We start from the raw sequence: 23,044 nt of genomic DNA, 5'->3' as shown, positions 1-23,044 counted from the left end.
TATTTAATGAAGTAAAAAGTGAAGTCCTTCAGGAAAACATGTAACTCCACAACCTCAAAATGAATTCCACAAGAACAAAGGTAATCCTCCAAGACAAAAAGGTAAATCCACAAGGTGGTAGGTATAGCATAAAAAGCCTCAAAAGATACTCAAAAATAAATAAACAAGAACAAAAAACAGAATTCCACAAGAGAGTCCACCGGGATCAACAAGAGTACAGAGAATACTAGGGCTGGGTGCTAACATACAAACACAGAGCAAATAACTGAGGAAAACTAAGGGTTTAAATACAATCAGGGGAAACGAGGCACAGGTGCAAATAATAATGGGGATCAAGGGAAAACAAAAGGTCAAAAAGCACAATGGGGGCATCTAGTGACCAAAAACCGGAACAACCCTGGCCAAATCCTGACAGAATCCCCCTCCTAGGAACGGCTCCTGACGTTCCTACCAGGTCTCTCGGGGTGGAGGGCCCTGAACTGACGAATGAGGTCAGGGTCCAGTATGTCTTTGGCAGGAACCCAGGAGCGCTCCTCGGGACCGTAGCCTTCCCAGTCCACCAGATACTGCCAGGACCGCTGCACCCGGCGGGAATCCAGTATCCGATGGACGGTATAAGCCGGCTGGCCTCCAATGACACGAGGCGGTGGGGGAGGTCTGTCTGCCGGGACAAGGGGAGAAAAAAACAACAGGTTTTAATAAGGAAATGTGAAACGTGGGATTAATCTTAAGGGATCTGGGTAAGTGTAGGCGATAAGAAACTGGGTTAACTCTCCTGGCAACCTTAAAGGGACCGATGTATTTTTGGGACAGCTTGCGAGACTCCACCCGTAGTGGTAAGTCTCTTGTGGAGAGTCAGACTCTCTGGCCGGGGCGCAGGGTAGGCCCGGGACGGCGACGTCTGTTGGCTTGTTGTTGGTACCTCTGTGAGGAACGCATAAGATTAAGACGAGTCTTCCTCCACATAAGCCGACAGCGTCTGACGAACTTCAAGGCTGAAGGCACTCTGACTTCTGCCTCCTGGTCCGGGAACAATGGAGGGGCATAGCCAAACTGACACTCGTGCGGGGACATACCAGTGGAGGAGGAGCGCAAGGTGTTGTGCGCGTATTCGGCCCAAACAATGAAGGACGACCATGTGGAAGGGTTGTTACGAGTCATACATCGGAGGGTGGTTTCCAGCTCTTGATTCATCCTCTCTATTTGGCCGTTGGACTCCGGATGGAACCCTGAAGATAGACTGGCAGAAGCCCCCATGAGTTGGCAGAAGGCCTTCCAAAACCTTGAGGCGAACTGGGGACCTCTGTCAGAAACCATATCTTGAGGAATGCCGAAGACTCGGAACACATGATTAATTACCAACTCAGCCGTTTCCTTGGCAGAAGGTAACTTAGTCAGAGGGACGAACCTGGCCGCCTTTGAAAACCTGTTGATTATGACTAGGATAGTAGTATTGCCATGGGATGGAGGAAGGCTAGTAATAAAGTCCAACGAGATATGGGACCAGGGTCTGTGGGGAACAGGTAAAGGGTGAAGGAGTCCTTGAGGGCGGAGGTGAGAAGATTTGCCCTGGCAGCACACGGGGCAGGCATTGACGAAAGTGGCAACGTCTTCTCTTATGGTAGGCCACCAGAACTTACGCTGGATGAACTCCAAGGTGCGACCTACGCCCGGGTGACAGGTGAGGCGAGAGGAGTGCCCCCACAGAAGGACCTGAGTCCTCACTGCCTTGGGGACAAACAACCGATTGGCAGGACATCCTTTCGGGATCGATAGCTTGAGCTCGTCTCACGGTATCCTCAACTTGCCACGAGATCGGAGCCACGATCTTAGCAGCAGGAAGGGCAGGCATGTCCGTGTCATCTCGAATGGCAGGAGCGTAGACTCGGGACAGGGCATCCGGTTTGAGATTCTTCGACCCGGGCCGATAGGTGAGGATAAACTGGAATTGATTGAAGAAAAGAGACCATCTAGCTTGTCTAGAGTTCAACTTCGCCTGCTGGATATACTCCAGATTTTTGTGGTCCGTAAGCACTTGAAACGGGTGAGAAGCCCCCTCGAGCCAGTGTCTCCATTCCTTCAATGCCATCTTAACCGCTAGGAGTTCACGATCCCCCACATCGTAGTTCCTCTCAGCCGGGGTAAGCAGGTGTGAGAAGAAAGCGCACAGATGAAGCTTCTTGTCTTCACCCCTCTGAGACAGGACAGCTCCAACACCAACCTCTGAGGAGTCTACCTCCACCACAAACGGTTCATCCGTAGTCGGTAGTATCAGGATGGGAGCAGAGAGGACGCGCTGCTTGAGTCCTTGGAAGGCCGTCTCAGCTTCTCTTCCCCACAAAAACCTTGCATTGCCACCCTTGGTTAAAGCTGAGAGAGGGGCTGCCACCAAGCTGAAGTTCTTGATGAACTTGCGGTAAAAGTTTGTGAAGCCCAGGAAACGCTGAACTTCCTTAACGGATTTGGGGGTGGACCAATCCGCTACCGCCCCTACCTTCCTGGGGTCCATTTGGACTCGACCGGGTTCCACTACAAATCCCAGGAATTGTACTCGGGATGAATGGAATTCACATTTTTCCGGCTTAACGTACAGATGGCTGTCTAGGAGGCGTTTGAGTACTTGTCTGACATGCTTTGTGTGTTCTTGAAGAGAGCTCGAATAGATGAGGATGTCATCCAAGTAAACGAACACAAATATGTTAAGCATATCCCTAAGCACATCGTTTATGAGCGCTTGGAACACCGCTGGGGCGTTGGTCAGGCCGAAGGGCATCACCAAGTATTCATAGTGACCAGTAGGCGTGTTGAAAGCGGTCTTCCACTCATCACCAGGTCTGATCCGCACAAGATGGTATGTGTTCCGCAGGTCAAGCTTAGTGAAAACAACTGCTTCCTGGAGAAGCTCGAAGGCTGTGGCCATAAGGGGTAGCGGGTAACGGTTACGGACGGTTATGGCATTGAGTCCCCGGTAGTCGATGCAAGGACGTAATCCACCGTCTTTCTTGGCCACAAAGAAAAACCCTGCTCCCGCCGGGGAGGTGGATGGACGCATGAGGCCTGCTTCCAGAGCGTCCTTGATGTAGGTATCCATAGCAGCTCGTTCGGGTGGAGATAGGGAAAAGATCCGACCCCTGGGGGCAAGTGCCCGGAAACAGTTCGATGGGGCAATCATAAGGTCTATGGGGTGGTAGCATGGTGGCCCTCTGTTTGCTAAATACCAGTTTGAGGTCATGGTAACACTCGGGAACTCGGGTCAGGTCGATGGATTCTAAAGACTCGGGAGTAGAACTCGGGAATTCGGGAAAATACAAGTAGCTTGGCACGTAGGACCCCACTGCTTGATAGTGCCCACAGACCAGTCGATGTGAGGGTTATGGCTGTGAAGCCAGGGGTATCCAAGGACGAGAGGGAACTCGGAACAGGAGATCAAATGAAAGTTCATCAATTCCTGGTGTTCTGAAACTGAAAGTCGCAAGGAGGTAGTGACATGAGTGACAAGTCCAGATCCCAAAGGGCTTCCATCCAATGTAGTAACCCTCATGGGGTCACTTAGAGGTTCAGAGGGAACGCCATTCTCCTTCGCCCAGACACCATCCATGAAGTTACCTGCGGCTCCAGAGTCTACCAAGGCTTGAAGGTGAAGCTTGTGGTTATCCCAGGAAAGGGTGACTGGAATGAGCAGACGGGAGTTGGACGGATGGGAGGAGGTTATGTTTCCCGTTACAGTTCCCCCCAGTCTGTACGGGACAGAGCGGTTCCCTGGAGCCCGGGACACGTGGAATGGAAATGGCCCGGTTTGCCGCAATATAGACAGCGTCGCTCCCTCATCCGGCGGTCTCTCTCAGCCTGGGAGATGCGTCCAATCTGCATGGGTTCCGGTGGAGCCAGTGAGGATAAAGGTGGGGACTCGGAGCTGGGACTGATAGGGGCTAGAGGTCTACAGTTGAGTTCTCTCTCTCTCAGACGCTGGTCAATGCGTGAGGCCAACTTGATCAGGGACTCAAAATTGTCCGGTGGTTCCCGAGTGGCCAGTTCATCTTGGATAGTGTCGGAAAGGCCTTTCAGAAAGCACACCGTGAGCGCCTCATTGTTCCAGCCACTCGCTGCTGCCACCGTGCGGAACTGGATGGCATAGTCCGTCACGCTGCGCCGACCTTGGTGGAGAGTCAGGAGCTGTTTGGCTGAGTCAGGACCACTGCTTGGGCCTTGAAACACTCGTTTGAATTCCTCAGCAAAGGAAGAGTAGCTGGAACAGCAGGAACTATGGGCATCCCACACAGCAGTAGCCCAGGCCAGGGCTTTTTCCAACAGCAGGGTGATGATATATGCGATCTTAGATCGGTCGGTGGGGAACGACGAGGGTTGCAGCTCGAAGGAGAGAGAACATTGGGTGAGAAACCCTTTACAAGCACTTGGATCACCTGAGAACCGTTGGGGAGGTGGAAGACGAGGTTCAGCCAGGGGGTTAAATTCCATGGGTACGTGAATCTGAGGTACTGGGACGGGAACTGTTGCCGGGGTAAGTCGATCAGATATCTGCTTTATGGAAGTCAGCATCTCCGACAGAAGATGAGAATGTCTAGCCATTAAGGCCTGCTGAACCAGGGCGGCTTCGTGGCATTGGACAGTCTCCTGGTGGTGGGACAGCATGGCAACAAGGTCCTGGGAACTGGCTGCCTCTGGGTTCATTTTTGCTCTGTGTTTCTGTCAGGACCCGGTTACGAACCCGGGTCTCCGGAGTGAGAAACAGTCACTTAGCCAACTGAGCCACGAATAGTCGGCAGAACCCAGAAGATGAGGCAGACACAGCAGTACTTGAGACAGTGTATTTAATGAAGTAAAAAAGTGAAGTCCTTCAGGAAAACATGTAACTCCACAACCTCAAAAGGAATTCCACAAGAACAAAGGTAATCCTCCAAGACAAAAAGGTAAATCCACAAGGTGGTAGGTATAGCATAAAAAGCCTCAAAAGATACTCAAAAATAAATAAACAAGAACAAAAAACAGAATTCCACAAGAGAGTCCACCGGGATCAACAAGAGTACAGAGAATACTAGGGCTGGGTGCTAACATACAAACACAGAGCAAATAACTGAGGAAAACTAAGGGTTTAAATACAATCATGGGAAACGAGGCACAGGTGCAAATAATAATGGGGATCAAGGGAAAACAAAAGGTCAAAAAGCACAATGGGGGCATCTAGTGACCAAAAACCGGAACAACCCTGGCCAAATCCTGACAACAGGAGAGGGCTGAGAACGCACTCTTGTGGGGACCCAGTGTTGAGGATCAGCGGGGTGGAGATGTTGTTACCTACCCTCACCACCTGGGGGCGGCCTGTCAGGAAGTCCAGGACCCAGTTGCATAGGGTGGGTTCGAGACCCAGGGTCTCGAGCTTAGTGACGAGTTTGGAGGGTACTATGGTGTTAAATGCTGAGCTGTAATCGATGAACAGCATTCTTACATAGGTATTCCTCTTGTCCAGATGGGTTAATGCAGTGTGCAGTGTGATGACAATTGTGTCATCTGTGGACCTATTGGGGCCATAAGGAAATTGGAGTGGGTCTAGGGTGTCAGGTAGGGTGGAGGTGATATGGTCCTTGACTAGTCTCCCAAAGCACCATGATGACGGAAGTGAGTGCTACAGGGCAGTAGTCATTTAGCTAAGTTACCTTAGTTTTCTTGGGAACGGGAACAATGGTGGCCCTCTTGAAGCATGTGGGGACAGCAGACTGGGATAAGGATTGATGGAATATGTCTGTAAACACACCAGCCAGCTGGTCTGCGCATGCTCTGGGGATGCCGTCTGGGGCTGCAGCCTTGCGAGGGTTGACACGTTTAAATGTTTTACTCACGTTTGCTACAGTGAAGGAGAGCCCGCAGGTTTTGGTAGCGGGCCGTGTCAGCGGCACTGTATTGTCCTCAAAGCGAGCAAAAAAAGTTGTTTAGTCTGTCTGGGAGCAAGGCATCGTGATCCGCGACGGGGCTGGTTTTTCTTTTGTAGTCCGTGATTGACTGTAGACCCTGCCACATACCTCTCGTGTCTGAGCTGTTGAATTGCGACTCTACTTTGTCTCTGTACTAACGCTTAGCTTGTTTGATTGCCTTGTGGAGGGAATAGCTACACTGTTTGTATTCGGTCATGTTTTCGGTCACCTTTCTCTGATTAAAAGCAGTGGTTCGCGTGTTCAGTTTTGCGCGAATGCTGTCATCAATCCACGGTTTCTGGTTGGGGAATGTTTTAATAGACGCTGTGGGTACAACATCATTGATGCACTTGTTAATAAACTCGCACACTGAATCAGCGTATTCGTCAATGTTGTTGGTCAACGCAATGCGGAACATATCCCAGTCCACGTGATCGAAGCAATCTTGAAGCGTGGAATTCGATTGGTCGGACCAGCATTGAACAGACCTGAGCACGGGTTCTTCCTGTTTTAGTTTCTGTCTATAGGCAAGGAGCAACAAAATGGAGTCGTGGTCAGCTTTTCCGAAGGGAGGGCGGGGGAGGGCCTTACATGCTTCACAGAAGTTAGAATAGCAGTGGTCTAGGGTTTTGCCAGCCCTGGTAGCACAATCGATATGCTGATAGAATTTGGGGAGTCTTGTTTTCAGATTAGCCTTGTTAAAATCCCCGGCTACAATAAATGCAGCCTTAGGATATGTGGTTTCCAATTTACATAGAGTCCAATGAAGTTCTTTCAGGGCCGTCGATGCGCCTGCTTGGGAATATACACGAATGTGATTGTGATCGAAGATAATTCTCTTGGTAGATAATGCGGTCGGCATTTGATTGTGAGGAATTCTAAGTCAGGTGAACAAAAGGACTTGAGTTCCTGTATGTTGTTATGATCACACCACGTCTCGTTAATCATAAGGCATACACACCCGCCCTTCTTCTTACCAGAGAGATGCTTGTTTCTGTCGGCGCGATGCGTGAAGAAACCAGGTGGCTGTACCGACTCAGATAGCGTGTCTCGGGTGAGCCATGTTTCCATGTAACAAAGAACATTACAGTCTCGAATGTCTCTCTGGAATGCTGCCCTTGCTCGGATTCTGTCTACCTTGTTGTCAAGAGACTGGACATCGGCGAGTAGTATGCTCGGGAGCGGTGCGCGATGTGCCTGTCTACGGAGCCTGACCAGAAGACCGCTCCGTCTGCCCCTTCTACGGCGCCGTTGTTTTGGGTCGGCAGGTGGGATCCGATCCATTGTCCTGGGTGGTAGTCCAGACAGAGGATCAGCTTCGGGAAAGTCGTATTCCTGGTCATAATGTTGGTGAGTTGACGTTGCACTTATATCCAATAGTTTCTCCAGACTGTATGTAATAAAACCTAAGATTACCTGGGGTAACAATGTAAGAAATAACACGTAAAAAAACAAAATACTGTAAAGTTTCCTAGGAACGTGAAGCGAGGCGGCCATCTCTGTCGGCGCCGGAAGTACAAATGTACTACTGCATACTATTGTGTGTACAGATGAACGTGGTACCTTCAGGCATTTGGAAATTGCTCCCAAGGATGAACCATACTTGTGGAGGTCTACAATTCTTTTTACTGAGGTCTTGGCTGGTTTATTTGGATTTTCCCATGATGTCAAGCAAAGAGGCACTGACTTTGTCCCCATGTGCAGTTTGTCCCCATGTTCAGTTGCAAACCGTAGTCAGACTTTTTTATGGAGGTTTTGGAGCAGTGGCTTCTTCCTTGCTGAGCGGCTTTTCAGGTTATGTCGATATAGGACTCGTTTTACTGTGGATATAGATACTTTTGTACCTGCTTCCTCCAGCATCTTCACAAGGTCCTTGCTGTTGTTCTGGATTTGATTTGCAAAGTACGGTCAACGCTGGGAGAGCCTTTTCTGAGGTCTTGGCTGATTTCTTTTGATTTTCCCATTATGTCAAGGAAAGAGGCACTGAGTTTAAAGGTAGGCCTTGAAATACATCCACAGGTACACCTCCAAATGACTCAAATGATGTCAATTAGCCTATCAGAATCTTCTAAAGCCATGACATCATTTTATGGTCAAGTTAGTGTATGTAAACTTCTGACCCACTGGAATTGGTATACAGGGAATTATAAGTGAAATAATCTGTCTATAAACAATTGTTGTAAAGATTACTTGTGTCATTGCCAAAGTAGATGTCCTAACTGACTTGCCAAAACTATAGTTTGTTAACAAGAAATTTGTGGAGTGGTTTAAAAAAGAATTCAAATGACTCCAATCTAAGTGTATTTAAACTTTTGACTTCAACTGTATGTGTGTGTGAGAGGGAATGCGTTCAGAGAGAGGGAACCCATCCCCTTCACCGGGCAACAATGGGGTTCTGGGTGCTGGAATTCTGCTGGGTTTTATTATCTGAGCACTTTGCTGTGAAGATTAGGAAGGTGGCAGATTAGAGTGTCACAATCTGGCGCTGCTAAATCACCATGGCGAAAACGCTGCTTCCAGCTGACACCAGACTATTCACCCCTCCTCCCCTTCACCCATGCACAATCTCCACTCACCCGCCTTTGTAGATTCAGCTCCGTTTCAGCTTATGGGTGCCACAAGTATTAGTTATACTTCTTCCTTATTTTTTGACGCTATATTTCAGTTTAATGTTCAATATCCCTGTGCCTTTGTCATCATATAAAACATGTGTGGTGCCATGCTGAGGCCATGCCAAGGCCTGTTAGCCCAATAATGTGGATTGATCTTCCCGTTCAGGCTGGTGGATGTTGATATGCTTCGGTCACTGTGTATTACAGTATATGACAGTTAAGTCCCTGTTCTGATGTCTGTTATGACAGGAATCCAAATATGATGGAATTTGAAAATGATGCAGAGGTTGCAGAATAACGTTATGAAAACAAGAGGGAAAATATATGAAGGCATGAAAAATGTCACTATTTGTGTGTTAGAGTAGAGTGATCATTTTCTGTTGTACTTGTTCACAAATGTGATGTCACTTTTTCTGCTGAAGTTTGCTCTTGCTCAGGTCCATGCCCCTTCTGTTAATAACAAACCAAACAAAAAAACAGAAAACAAATCAATTTGTAACAAGGGTTCTCTTTCCCTGAATGATGTTATTTTCATCCCTTGTTGAAGGTTACTGCTAATAAACCCCTGAAGGACTGTCTGTTTGCACTTTGCAGGGTCTGCTTTCAACAGCAGCCTGGCCTCAAAAAAGGTCATATTATTCTGTACGTAAATCCGAGATGCTCCATTTAGTATGATATATTACGTATTCTTTTGTGGATCTTCAGTACCCATTTCGTATAATATGTTACGAATTACAATCCGTATTGTATGTTATGAATTTGCAAAACTTACAATATGTTATGAATTTAGCTAGGCTAGGTTTAGGGGTTAAGGTTGGGGTTAAGTTTAGGAGTAAGGTTAAATGGTTAGGGTTAAGTATCCATCTGTCTTATGGAACCATACCAAACATAACATATTATACTCATTTGTATCCCCTTTCACTTTCCCTTAATTGGGGTGTTCCATATTTACATTTACTATGTTACGTCTAGTCTATGGGACTAGGCTGTCAACAGAGGTCCATCTCAGGTAACACTAATCAAATCAAATCAAAGTTTATTTGTCACGTGCTCCGAATACAACAGGCGTAGACCACAATGCAAATAGTCCGGGTAGCCATTTGATTACCCGTTCAGGAGTCTTATGGCTTGGGGGTAAAAACTGTTGAGAAGCCTTTTTGTCCTTGACTTGGCACTCCGGAACCGCTTGCCATGCGGTAGTACAAAGGACAGTATATGACTGGGGTGGCTGGGGTCTTTGACAATTTTTAGGGTCTTCCTCTGACACCGCCTGGTGTAGAGGTCCTGGATGGCAGGCAGCTTAGCCCCAGTGATGTACTGGGCCGTACGCACTACCCACTGTAATGCCTTGCTGTCGGAGGCCTAGCAGTTTCCATACCAGGCAGTGAGGCAACCAGTCTGGATGCTCTCGATGTTGCAGCTGTAGAACCTTTTGAGGATCTGATGACCCATGCCACATCTTTTCAGCTTCCTGAGGGGGAATAGGCTTTGTTGTGCCCTCTTCACGACTGTCTTGGTGTGCTTGGACCATTCTAGTTTGTTGGTCATGTGGAGACCAATGAACTTGAAGCTCTCAACCTGCTCCACTACAGCCCCGTCGATGAGAATGGGGGCGTGCTCGGTCCTCCTTTTCCTGTAGCCCACAATCATCTCCTTAATCTTGGTTACGTTGAGGGATAGGTTGTTATTCTGGCACCACCAGGCCAGGTCTCTGACCTCCTCCCTATAGGCTGTCTCGTCAATGTCGGTGATCAGGCCTACCACTGTTGTGTTGTCAGCAAACTTAATGATGATGTTGGAGTTGTGCCTGGCCACGCAGTCCTGGGTGAACAGGGAGTACAGGAGGGGACTGAGCACGCACCCCTGAGGGGCTCCAGTGTTGAGGATCAGCGTGGCAGATGTGTTGCTATCTACCCTCACCACCTGGGGGCGCCCCGTCAGGAAGTCCAAGATCCATTTGCAGAGAGAGGTGTTTAGTCCCAGGGTCCTTAGCTTAGTGATGAGCTTTGAGGGTACTATGGTGTTGAACGCTGAGCTGTAGTCAATGAACAGCATTCTCAGGTAGGTGTTCCTTTTGTCCAGGTGGGAAAGAGCAGTATGGAGTGCAATAGAAATGGCATCATCTGTGGATCTGTTTGGGTGGTATGCAAATTGGAGTGGTTCTAGGGTTTCTGGGATAATGGTGTCTACCTGATCTCTACCTCATTCACTCCTAAACATGCAAATAAACATATTCAGACCGCTTTCTAAACAAAGCTACCATCAAACACTTGTTTGATCAGGAGAGGGCTTGAATGGCACATCATTATGCATTTTAAAAAGGTGACTTCACCCAGCTTACAAGGAAGGCTCACATTATTGCCATATTCTTATGTAATTACCCTCACCTTCAATAGTCAGGGGAACATTGCATTTGGGCTGTAGGAGAGGCAGACAGAGGTATGTGTGTGTGTGTTTCCTATGGATGTGAAAAATGATAATAGGACATTGTGCAAAATATCATTATCCTACTTCTAGCCATGTCTGGACCTTTATTAAGACTAATTTGTTTTTACAAGATCACTTTTATTCTGTACACTGTTCATTTTCTTTCCCTCCAAAGCCAATGGAAGGTCAGCTCTACAAGTGTCAAATTATGTATATTTGTTGATGTTGTTAAGTAAGTGGAAGAAGTGCCAGGGTTCACTCCTCAAAGAAATCTTTACATTTGTTTTAGTGCATCAGGAACTTACATGTTGGGAGAGTTCATGCTGGGAGAGCTCCCCCCTAGCTAGAGATAAATTCCTTTGTGTGTGTGTGTAATGGGTCTAAGACAGAGAAAGAGAGAAGAGCCGAGTACTGCACTTCCAACAGACAGGCCTGGACTGGTAAACAGGTGCTGCTTGGGCAACTGAGGATGAGGACATGGGGCGTCCTCAGAAAGCCTGATAAAAGCTGTCTCGGCCGCCAGTCAACCAGTCAACCATACAGCCTGATTTATGTCACCATGCCAGAGCACTTTATGACTGCTAGCAGCAGCAGCCAATGCACAGGTAGAGAGGCTGAATTCTGGTTCCACCACACCTTCATATATAATGGGAGGAAAGCTACACAATAAGCGTTGGGGCAAGGGAATAGGAATTTGGTAATCGTTTTTATAGGTGTATGAGTTTTTTTCCATTTTCGCCTAAAATGACATACCCAAATCTAACTGCCTGTAGCTCAGGCCCTTGAAAGGAAACACTTTGACGTTTGTGGAAATGTGAAAGGAAGGAAAGAGAATATAACACAATAGATCTGGTAAAAGATAATACAAATCAAAAACAACTTTGCTTTTGTCTTTTTTTGTACCATCCTCTTTGAAATTCAAGAGAAAGGTCGTAATGTATAATTCCAGCCCAGCTGCAATTTAGAGTTTGTATGTGCAACGTTTTAGACTGAGCTAATGAACCATTGCATTTCTGTTCAAAATGTTGTATCAAGACTGCCCAAATGTGCCTAATTTGTTCATTAATAACTTTCCATTTTCAAAACTGTGCGCTCTTCTCAAACAATAGCATGGCATTATTTCACTGTAATAGCTACTATAAATTGGACAGTGCAGTTAGATTAACAAGAATTTAAGTGTTCTGTCAATATCAGATATGCCTATGTCCTTGGATGTGTTTTTGTTACTTCCAACCTCATGCTAATCACATTAGCCTACGTTAGCTCAACTGTACCGTGGACGGGACACCGATCCCGAAGATTAAGGGATCAACTGAAGTGATGACATTACCCTGCTTGTTTTCCCATCCCTGAATTTGAGTCAGAGACTGTCAGAGACTTGCTTCCAGAAGGCCTGTTCTGTCACATTAACTTTATGTTTACAGCACCCGGCCACACAAATAGGCTTAACATCATCTCAATTACACAGTGTGAAAATACTGCCATCTGCCATCCCAACTTGTGGAAAACCAGTCAGTTTGAATTAAATCAAGTTAGTATCAAAGATGTGATACTTTCAACTACCCACTGGGCACACCACATCATTTCAATGTGAATAGTTGAGTAATATTTGGTTGAGATGTTGATCAATGAGATTACAACCTACAGTATTTTCACCCACTCAAAAAGAAAACCAAAAGTTTGTTGAATTTCCAATGTGTTATCACTATGCTTTCAACCATCTAAAAGCAAAACCAAATTACAATGAAAAAACAATGTCTTCATTTTGTTTTAGTTGTCACCCAAATGTCTATTGCTGTGCTTTCAACCTTTTACAACAAACAGGAAAGTTCAAATGGAAAAACAATGTGATGTTTTGTTAATGTACAAACAGATTAATGTATCACTGTACTTCATCCAATAGCAGAAGCAAATGACCCAGATTGCAGCGAAATGTAAATTAAATGTACATTACGCAAGTGATCAATGCCGCTCAAGATTCTGCGCAAATTATAACGCAGAATTAGCGTTTTTCGTCATGATTCTTGTTCTATAGGCAGCTGTGGTCAATAGCTGACACAGCCACAAAATCATAAAATATGTTTTTAAACCTAACCTAACCCTACCCTTAACCACACGGCTAACCCTAATGCCTAATCCCAACCTTAAATGAAAATGCTGTTTTCATTCATTTTTATATATAGAGTCAATTATGACTTTGCAGCTAGCCTATCTAAATGGAATATGCTCAGGTCTGCCTCCAGAACACGACTCATGACAATAAATGTAAATTTGGGATTATAACAGCAATTGTGAAGATCTCCACATACCTGCGACGACCTATGCACGCTATCTTGAACATGCATGCTTTATGATTACATAAGAATACATTTATAGTTACTGTAACCTCAAAATGTGGCCATGGATTTGTTACTCACTTAAAGGTTGAATGTTGCATTAGTTTGTTGACAACCAACCAAATATAAACAAATATAGGATCTGGATCTACTGCTAGGATCGTTCCATCTGAGCCACTGGTTTAATCCCATGCTTTAACTTTTATTTTTGGCTGAGTTCAATACTTGAATCCAACATCATTTGTTAGCCTATTATTGCGGACAAGTTATTTATTGTATTTCAAAAGTGATATTGAATTGTGTTTGGTTTTCAACTCAACCAAAAATCTACATTCGAAGGAGATTTACCTCAGTTTATATAGTTCCATCTGTGCCACTGACTTAGTCTGGCTTTAACTCCATTTTGTCAACAAATGTATAATTGATATGTTGAATTCACATCTCCCTCCATCTCAACTAAAAATCTAAGTTAAAGAACAGGATTAAATTAAATCATATTTTACATGGATTTGATTTGATTTAGTCATATTCTTTAACTTTGATATTTGTGGAGATGGAGACATGAATCAAACATATACATTATTAATTTGTAAATACATTGGAAATAAAGCTAGACTAAGTCAGTGGCACAGATGGAACTATCCAAGCAGAAGATGTTCTTCAAATGTTGATATTTGCTTGCAATGGCAATTAAACACAATTCAATATATCTAAATATCATTACATTTGAAAACAAACCCTAGGCCTATTGTATTGTTTATTTTTGTTGAATTGAAACTATAGCTGTTGATGACTGACTAAGGTATGATCATATTTTATTTGCTCTGTTAAACCTACCCTTTGTAATGACTGCAATAGCAACAGTATTTAGTTACAGTTGAAGTCGGAAGTTGGAGTCATATAAATTCAACAACTCCACGAGTTTCTTGTTAACAAACTATAGTTTTGGCAAGTCAGTTAGGACATCTACTTTGTGCATGACACAAGTCATTTTTCCAATAATTGTTTACAGACAGATTATTTCACATATAATTCACTGTATCACAATTCCAGTGGGTCAGAAGTTTACATACACTAAGTTGACTGAGCCTTTAAACAGCTTGGAAAATTCCAGAAAATGATATCATGGCTTTAGAAGATTCTGATAGGCTAATTGACATCATTTGAGTCATTTGGAGGTGTACCTGTGGATGAATTTCAAGGCCCTACCTTCAAACTCAGTGCCTCTTCACTTGACATCACGGGAAAATCAAAAGAAATCAGCCAAGACCTCAGAAAAGACTCTCCCAGAGTTGAACGTACGTTGGTGTGAAAGTGCAAATCAAATCCAGAACAACAGCAAAGAACCTTGTGAAGATGCTGGAGGAAGCAGGTACAAAAGTATCTATATCCACAGTAAAACAAGTCTTATATTGACATAACCTGAAAAGCCGCTCAGCAAGGAAGAAGCCACTGCTCCAAAACCTCTATAAAAAAAAGTCTGACTACGGTTTTCAACTGCACATGGGGACAAACTTTTTGGAGAAATGTTCTCTGGTCTGATGAAACAAAAACAGAACTGTTTTGACCATTGTTATGTTTGGAGGGAAAAGGGGGAGGCTTGCAAGCCGAAGAACACCATCCCAACTGTGAAGCACGGGGGTGTCAGCATCATGTTTTTGGGGTGCTTTGGGGACTGGTGGACTTCACAAAATAGATTGCATCATGAAGAAAAAATTACGTGGATATAATTGAAGCAACATCTCAAGACATCAGTCAGGAAATTAAAGCTTGGTCGCAAATGGGTCTTCCAAATGGACAATGACCTCAAGCATACTTCCAAAGTTGTGGCAAAATGGCTTAAGGGCAACAAAGTCAAGGTATTTGAGTGGCCATCACAAAGCCCTGAACTCAATCCTATAGAAAATTTATGGGCAGAACTGAAAACATATGTGCAAGCAAGGAGGCCTACAAACCTGACTCAGTTACTCCAGCTCTGTCAGGAGGAATGGGCCAAAATTCACCCAACATATTGTGGGAAGCTTGTGGAAGGCTACCAGAAAAGTTTTACCCAAGTTAAACAATTTAAAGGCACCGCTACCAAATACTAATTGAGTGTATGTAAACTTCTGACCCACTGGGAATATGATGAAAGAAATAAAAGCTGAAATAAATCATTCTCTCTACTATTATTCTGACATTTCACATTCTTAAAATAAAGTGGTGATCCTAACGAACCTAAGATGGGGAATTGTTACTAGGATTTGTATTTGTCTATGGTGTATGTAAACTTCCGACTTCAACTGTAAGTGGCGATCCCTCAACAATCATTCTCATGATAGCACATTGTTAATAGTCAGTGACAAATATCATAGCTACGCAGTGCTTGGCTTGATTAAAACCCTGGATGGGAGACCAAAGGGTAGATAAAGCAATTTTCCAGAGGTGCTCTTTGAAGAGTATTTTTAAAGGAAAACTACCCAAAAGCAGTCTTTTGGTATTTGTTTCATTAGTCCATTGTTGACAGAGTCCCAAAATGTTTTGAATATCAGCAATCAACTTTTACAGACATATGACATTGAAATACAGAAATAGAGCCAGTATGATGCATTTTGGATCATATGATGTTGCATTTTGGATCATAAGATACTTGATGTGATTGTGATGTGTTGCCTCTTAAGATGAATGTACTCATTGTAAGTCGCTAAAGGACTATAATGTACATGTAAACTTAATAATGTTGAAGATTTGATGTTGTTTTAAAGGTACAAATTCAACAGATTTTATACAAGGTTTGTGTATGTTGAAATTTGGTTACCATGATGACATAATCCTGTGGTTTAAAATTCAACCTCAAAACAACATTGATTACTTTTTCAAATCCAATGTATTTTCCACGCAGGTTTAAAGTCACAATTAATTTACAAATGACGTTGAAACAAAGTTGATTCAGACAGTTTGTGCCCAGTGGGTAAGCTGATCACAAGGAGAAGCTCCGGTCTCTAAAGTCAAACACTGTACACTTCCCCCAACAGACTGCTGCTGTAGAGAACTACAGTATGTGAGTGTCATATTAACAGGAGAGTTGTTGAGAGGAAAAGTTGCGAGGAAGCGAAGGGGGAGGGAATGAGAGAGTGAGTGTGATAGGGGCTATGGGGGATTCTTTGAGATATGGTGATCTAAAGACCCTTATCCCCAGGCTGCCAGATTCCCCACTGGGACAAACAAAACATGTTGTCTACCACACCATCACTAGGGACAACAACTGGGCTATGAGAGGGGCCATGTGACACACACACTATCTAATGAGCCACTTGGTTGATTCAATCATAGCTCCAGACCTATAAAGCCTTTGCACTGTTAGGGGAAAACAATGCCAGCAATGAGGAATAGCGGGTCTAATAATCTGTGATACAGTGTCATGAAAACAAGAACTCTACCGGAGAGAAATTCAGAAGCATGTGTAGTTTATTCCAAAACATTTTGGGCTGACACTACTGTGCCCTTGCTCACATACTATTTTCTTTTCAAAGGGAAACACTGAAGTAACTTAGAAGCATACGCTCCAGAGGAAGAGGTTGGTAACTGTCATATTTACAGCTTTCCCAGACACCTTGGGGGCTGTTATCCAGGTGGCCTCTGTTGAAGCCCTCGAAAACACTCACCTTTTTCACAACACGGAGTATCAACTGCTTGAATTTGATTCAGCCAATGAGTCATGTGCTTTTCACTGTTAAAACGGGTTGGGCTGATGCTGGAACTTGAATGCCCTCAGGGGAGAGCACATATTTACACTCAACCTGCAACATTATTATACCTGGTTCTGGGAGATCTTCTCATGCATATTAAAAGCCACAAAACCTTAAAGTTAAAATGAAGGTGCAGAATGATCCTTGTTTTTTGGTGTTTTCTGAAATGGTCTCTTATGGTATGACCTAATGAAAATGGGCAATTCAGTGCTGGTAGTTGAGTATTCAAGTCTAATAGGCTAAAAAGTACCCTCACATTAGAATGACATTTTACACACTTGGTCTTGTGCTGTAACCTCTCTAAATCCTAAAGACAAAACCCAGAGGGTAGCTGAGCTCATATTAGTGTGGTTTCCGCTCCAAAATGGACTTGTAGTTTGAAGGGGATGTGGCCTGAATTTGACTTAACCTTTATTTAACCAGGCAAGTCATTTAAGAACAAATTCCTATTTACAATGACAGCCTGTTTACATAATTGATTGCAGTGTGAGCGCATTTAACCCCCACCCAAATTAGTACGCTAACAGATATATTAGTTTGTCAATAGCCTACCATGCTATTGAAAACTAGTCTCAGTCAAAACGATAGCCTGAAATCCAGGTCAGATGTGTCTTTAGAAATATCACTATGCCTGGGTGATAAGGAGGGTAGATGACAGATATGTAAATGTAATATTGTTTATTTTGTTTGCAGTTATCCTCTTCTCAAAGCCAGACCCTTCAAACTGCCTAATCCTGTCCTGAATGACTGTAGGATTATTGCATAATCCCCATCCCTAAAACACACATGCATGAAAACACACGTGACTAAATCAGTGACCTGACAAAAAAGCACAAAAACAAAATCATTATCTGTGTTATCTGAACTTAACTGCATAGACGTTCATCTATAGGCCTAAAGAAGTCAGAGCAGAACTGTAATTCGGGAAAAAACATTAAAAGCAGTGGACTGATTATCTCAGAAACATAATCAAAGCCTGACTTGAGTGAGTTCTTTGAGTGAGAGGTTATTTGTGAGCTGATCATTCCAGACCCTTATTTACAAAGGCTTTTAAGTTTGTTTTGTTTTTGGTTCACAGTTTTTCCATTTATTTCTAACATGAAATCAGGCACTTTTTTAAATCTAGTCTAAATCGAAGGCTCTAGATAAATATTGTCTGATTTCATATGTTACAAACAAACTGAAAAACTGTGAACCAAAAACAAAACAAACTTAAAAGCCTTTGTTTCCTTATAGCTTATGTATGAAACATGGGCGTGAACAGGAACATTTGAATAGGAATGGAATATGAAAGCCTTGCTTTAAAAATGGTTGACTCCACAATAATATAAGAGTGCTTTGTTCATAATCTCTTTGATGTCATCAAACTTTTTTCGTCCTCTCTAATAAATGCGCTATGGAGGGAGCGGGCTCTGGATTACCCATGATGCTTTCCTTTTCAACAATTAAAACAGACGTGTACAGATGCCATTGTTTCTTCATCCTGTATGTACTTCATTGAGAGCGCACTCCATTCTATCAGGTATCAACAGAAGTCAGAGTATTCACAAGGCTAACATCAAACACCAATTTGTCTATGTAATTAAAAGCATAAGCCTCTCAAAAGAGAGATACCGTAAGTCAAGTGTGTGCAATGCTACATGCGCTCACACACACACACACACACACACACACACACACACACACACACACACACACACACACACACACACACACAACAGTGGATGATTGAAATATTCCATACTTTCACATCAATGGTTAGTGATGACTATCTTCAAATGTCCAATGTAATAATGTCATTGAGAAATGTGCTTTTTGTAAAAACCCATTGTGAACTCATTCACATGACATATAAAACCCACACAGTTATAATATACAGTTCCAGTTTTGGACATTTAAAACTGGAATGTTTTATTATGATTTTTTTTAATAAAATATGAACTTCAAGAAATATATACAAATGCTCCCTTGTGCTATAAAACAGCAAAGATACAACAACAGGAAAACTGTCTGTACAAATAGTCACTTTTGCGATGTCCAGTGCTTGTTGATTTTGCGTCACATTAGGCAGTCCGTGATTTTGCGTCACATTAGGCAGTCCATGCAATCCTGAGCCCCTTTCAACAGCTGCTTTCTCACTTCAGTCCAAACATGTGACACTGCCTTGATTTCCATTAAAAAGCCACACAACGCAACACTAAAGGGTCTCCATCTTCCAGACCATTCACTCCCTTTTGTCAGAGTCTTTTCATTGTCTTTCATCTGTTTCTACAGTACTGTTTTTTTTTTTGCCACCAAGGAAAACATCTATTGCACATCCAAATGGTTTATTCCAATTTCTTTGTCTTGTAAACAAAACATGTTTTTCCTCTATCATGTTCTTAAATGGATAAGTGGTTCCAGGAGTAGCAGATATTTGAAACAAAGGCTGTCCTTGTAGCTTGAGATGGATCAAGATAACAAAAAAATACTTAAAATAAATATGAACAAAATAAGTCTGTTTTAGGTAAGGGCTTTAGAAGGATTTTGGTTTCGCAGACTGTTTGTGAGAGCGCCAGCTCATACGCATGTAGGAGGGGGCCTGGTAGGCTCATACTTTGTGTTGTGCGCTTTCAGTGCTGGGTGAGGCTTGATGTAAGGCCCACTGCTTGTAAACACACTGGCAGCCTTCCTCCTAGTCCTCTTCTTCAGCTTCCTGCTAAACACATTCTGCCATGACTGCAGTGTTTTTGAGGTCCAGATCCACATGCCACTCGTGATGCCCACCACTAACAGCATGAAGATCTTAACCATGAAGATCTCCACGGCCGGGATGGAGCTCTTCATACCACACTCTTCAGACTCGGCATTGTTCCTGCTGCTGTCAACACACCTCTGCTCCACGGCCAGGCTCCTCCAGTAGTCCATGTTGAGCCTCTCGTAGAAGTAGCAGGCGATAACGCAGGTGGCAGGCACAGTGTAGAGGACGGAGAACACTCCAATCCGTACCATCAGCTTCTCCAGTTTATCCGTGTTCTCCCCCTCCGTCTTCATGATCTTGCGGATGTGGAACAGGGCCACGAAGCCCGACAGCAGGAACGAGGTGCCGATGATGAGGTAGCAGGAGAGTGGGATGAGCACAAAGCCTGTGAGAGCTTTCACGTCCATGCTGCCAACGTAGCACACTCCCGTTAGCTCATCCCCGGCAACCTTCCTCATCACCAGGATCATGATGGTCTTGATGGCTGGGATGGCCCAAGCCGCCAGGTGGAAATAGCTGCTGTTGGCCTCGATGGCCTCGTGGCCCCACTTCTTCCCTGCAGCCAGGAACCAGGTGAGTGTGAGGATGACCCACCAGAGGGAGCTGGCCATGCCGAAGTAGTAGAGGATGAGGAAGACGATGGTGCAGCCCGTGCTTTCCAGTCCCTCCTGGATGATGTACTGGACCCCACTGTCCCGGTCACAGGCGATACTGTCTGCTCCCACAAACAGACGGACCAGGTAGCCCACAGAGTAGACACAGTAGGACATGGAGAGGAAGATGATAGGCCTCTCGGGGTATTTAAATCGCTGGGGGTCGATGAGGAAGGTGAGGACAGTGAATGAGCTGGAGATGAAGCAGAGGATGGACCAGATAGCCATCCACACCAGAGAGAACTGCTTATCTCCCTGACTCCAGTACACATCCACTTTGGGGTAGCACTTGGGGGCGCAGGACTCACTCTTCTGCACATAGTGGAACTTGCCTGGGTTACTGCAGGTCTCCTTGCTCTCCGTCTCCTTCATGGGCCGCTGAAGTCTGAAGTCAGGACGCTGGGTGTGGGAGCCTTTGGGTGGCTCATCTGAGCCGTTGTTGGGGGCCTCCATGCAGAGGTTGTTGGGGTCATTTTTAGTAGGTAGTCTGGAGCAGTCCAGGGAGTCAGGCCAGCGGAAGTTGAACTGCTCCATGATAGGGGAGCACTTTTGCCTGGCCTGCTCACACATCACTCTGCAGGCAGGGATTGGGGTGGATACCTGCTCCGTGCACATAGGTGCATATAGTGAACAGAGAAAAAACTTGAGGTGAGTGTGGCATCCAAACCCTATGAGAGGGGCAAACTCATGTAGCTTGATAGCTGCCTCATTCTGGTCCTCGTGGCCCATCAGATTGGGCATCCTTGTCATGTTGTAGCCAATGTCCTTACATAGGGGGATGACAATCTGTTGACATCTCCCCTCACCCGGCCGGTCTGGGTCTATGGAGCTGATGGCTGAGCAGCCACCACTCAGACAGACCAGTAGCACATTGATAAGGCTCAGTTTAGCAGTGGAATGCATAGTCTCTCCTCTTTGAACCTTTTAGTGGCAAAAAATGTAAGATAAAATGTCACTTACGATAAATCAGAAGTTGCGTCTATACAGGAAAGGCCTACTAAACATATTTGTGTAGCTTGTTTTTTTAATGAATGTGCAAAACTGTGGATGAAAACTCACAATTGTCTATGAAAAGAACATTGTTTCCCCTTTTTACGTGTACGTCTAATTCCTCTGATTACAATTTAACTCCAAAGACAATTACAAAAAAATTGTACATCGTTTTCTTTTAAAATAATGGTCGCTTACCATAATGTCCATGCTTTGAAGTGTATCAATTTGTCCCAGAAAAATCCAACATGTTAAGAGATTAAATGCATTTACTGTATAGTTGTGTCTCGTTCGTTGCACAATTTTTTTGTCTGCCTTGGTTCTTTTTCTAATTGGATAAAAGTGTTCCGATCCAAACAAACGTTCCAGAGCTTCTAAAAGTGCGTTAAGGGACAGTACTCCTCGGTTTCAAAAACGTCAGGTCGGAATCCTGCTGTCTCTGTCCTGCACATAGACATTAAAATGAGGTCCTGCAGCGCGAATGGAACCAGTCTGTCATTTACCAACTCAACTAAATTGCTCTTCCTCTTGCACCGCGTTTGAGTAGCCTAAGTGCGTACGATAAATCCACGCAAACGGTGTAGTAACCTAATTAACTAAAACAGAGTTGAGGTCTATTCCTAACTAACCACTCCAGAGACAGACCTATTCAGTTTGGACTGGTTGGTGGCATTTCTCGTTTGAGCTTGTCGTTGCAACTGTCCTGGGCTAACCTGCCAAAAGATCCGCCTTCAAAGACAGCTACTTTGCATAAGAAAGATGAAACTGACACGGTGATTTTTTTGAAATGGTGCGGAACAGCCTGTAGAGTAGACCAACCATCACAGCATTTTAGAGCTTGTTCGCAGCAAACTACTCATTGGCCATTTGCCCCATTTCCGACTAAAACTTTAGATAGAAAAGTGTCCGAATTTAACACGTTCCAGCGCAGGTATATGCAGACACAAAACATACCCAAAGACAAACCAACTGGCTTTCTGTATCTTTCCACTCGAGATAGATGTGTTCTTTTCTTTGCCACAAATGACAATTTTCACGGTCCGTGCATTGTGGGAAAATAGAATGAGGCTGAGAAGAGTTTCTCTCACAATTCCCCTTAACTCTTTTGTGAGTCGGATAGTGCGTTAACGTGTTGACAACAAGCAACAAGTTAAAAACCACTAAAGCAACCACTAGCCTATACAATGTGAATCATGTTTTCCTTCTATTTCCAACATAATTATAGGCTGTGACCTGATGTAGGCTATGGAGATCCCCATTTCATCACCGAATAGCCCATTCATAATTGTTTCAGGAATAGGTTACATTGTTTTGTGTGGAAATGAACTACAGTAAAATCCATATTCAGTATACAAGGGATTTATGCTCAGGAGGTACTTAGAATGAACTCCATGTTTAGCATTAAGTAGGCTTTTAGTGACTCAGACATCTGTTTATAATTTCTCCATATAGCCACCTTCAGGCATACATGTAAAGTAAATATTCACATTAGTCCTCAGGGATCTTTGCTGCCTTTAATGTCTGCACATGTCCATTTAAAAGAGACATACACACAAAGTGCAGTAATATTTCCACTTGACCAATCTAGTCAAAAAGCTGCTTACAACCTTCCATTGAACACACCTGTTCCC

General features: G+C 44.2%; 1 protein-coding gene across 1 annotated transcript; it reads right to left on the bottom strand.

The window, feature by feature from the left end:
* Positions 1-18,899: 18,899 nt before the first annotated feature.
* On the bottom strand, positions 18,900-22,201 carry LOC124034370 (frizzled-10-like). The gene is made up of 2 exons (XM_046347477.1): positions 21,612-22,201; positions 18,900-21,344 (listed from the first exon to the last, which is right to left on the bottom strand). The coding sequence occupies exons 1-2, from the start codon at positions 21,621-21,623 to the stop codon at positions 19,590-19,592; spliced, it is 1,767 nt and encodes a 588-aa protein (XP_046203433.1). The 5' UTR covers positions 21,624-22,201; the 3' UTR covers positions 18,900-19,589.
* Positions 22,202-23,044: the final 843 nt, after the last annotated feature.

This window comes from Oncorhynchus gorbuscha, linkage group LG04 (assembly GCF_021184085.1).
Source record: "Oncorhynchus gorbuscha isolate QuinsamMale2020 ecotype Even-year linkage group LG04, OgorEven_v1.0, whole genome shotgun sequence".
NCBI classification, from domain to species: domain Eukaryota; kingdom Metazoa; phylum Chordata; class Actinopteri; order Salmoniformes; family Salmonidae; genus Oncorhynchus; species Oncorhynchus gorbuscha.
Note: the sequence above shows the minus strand (reverse complement) of the source record. Positions and strands in the feature narration are given on the sequence as shown.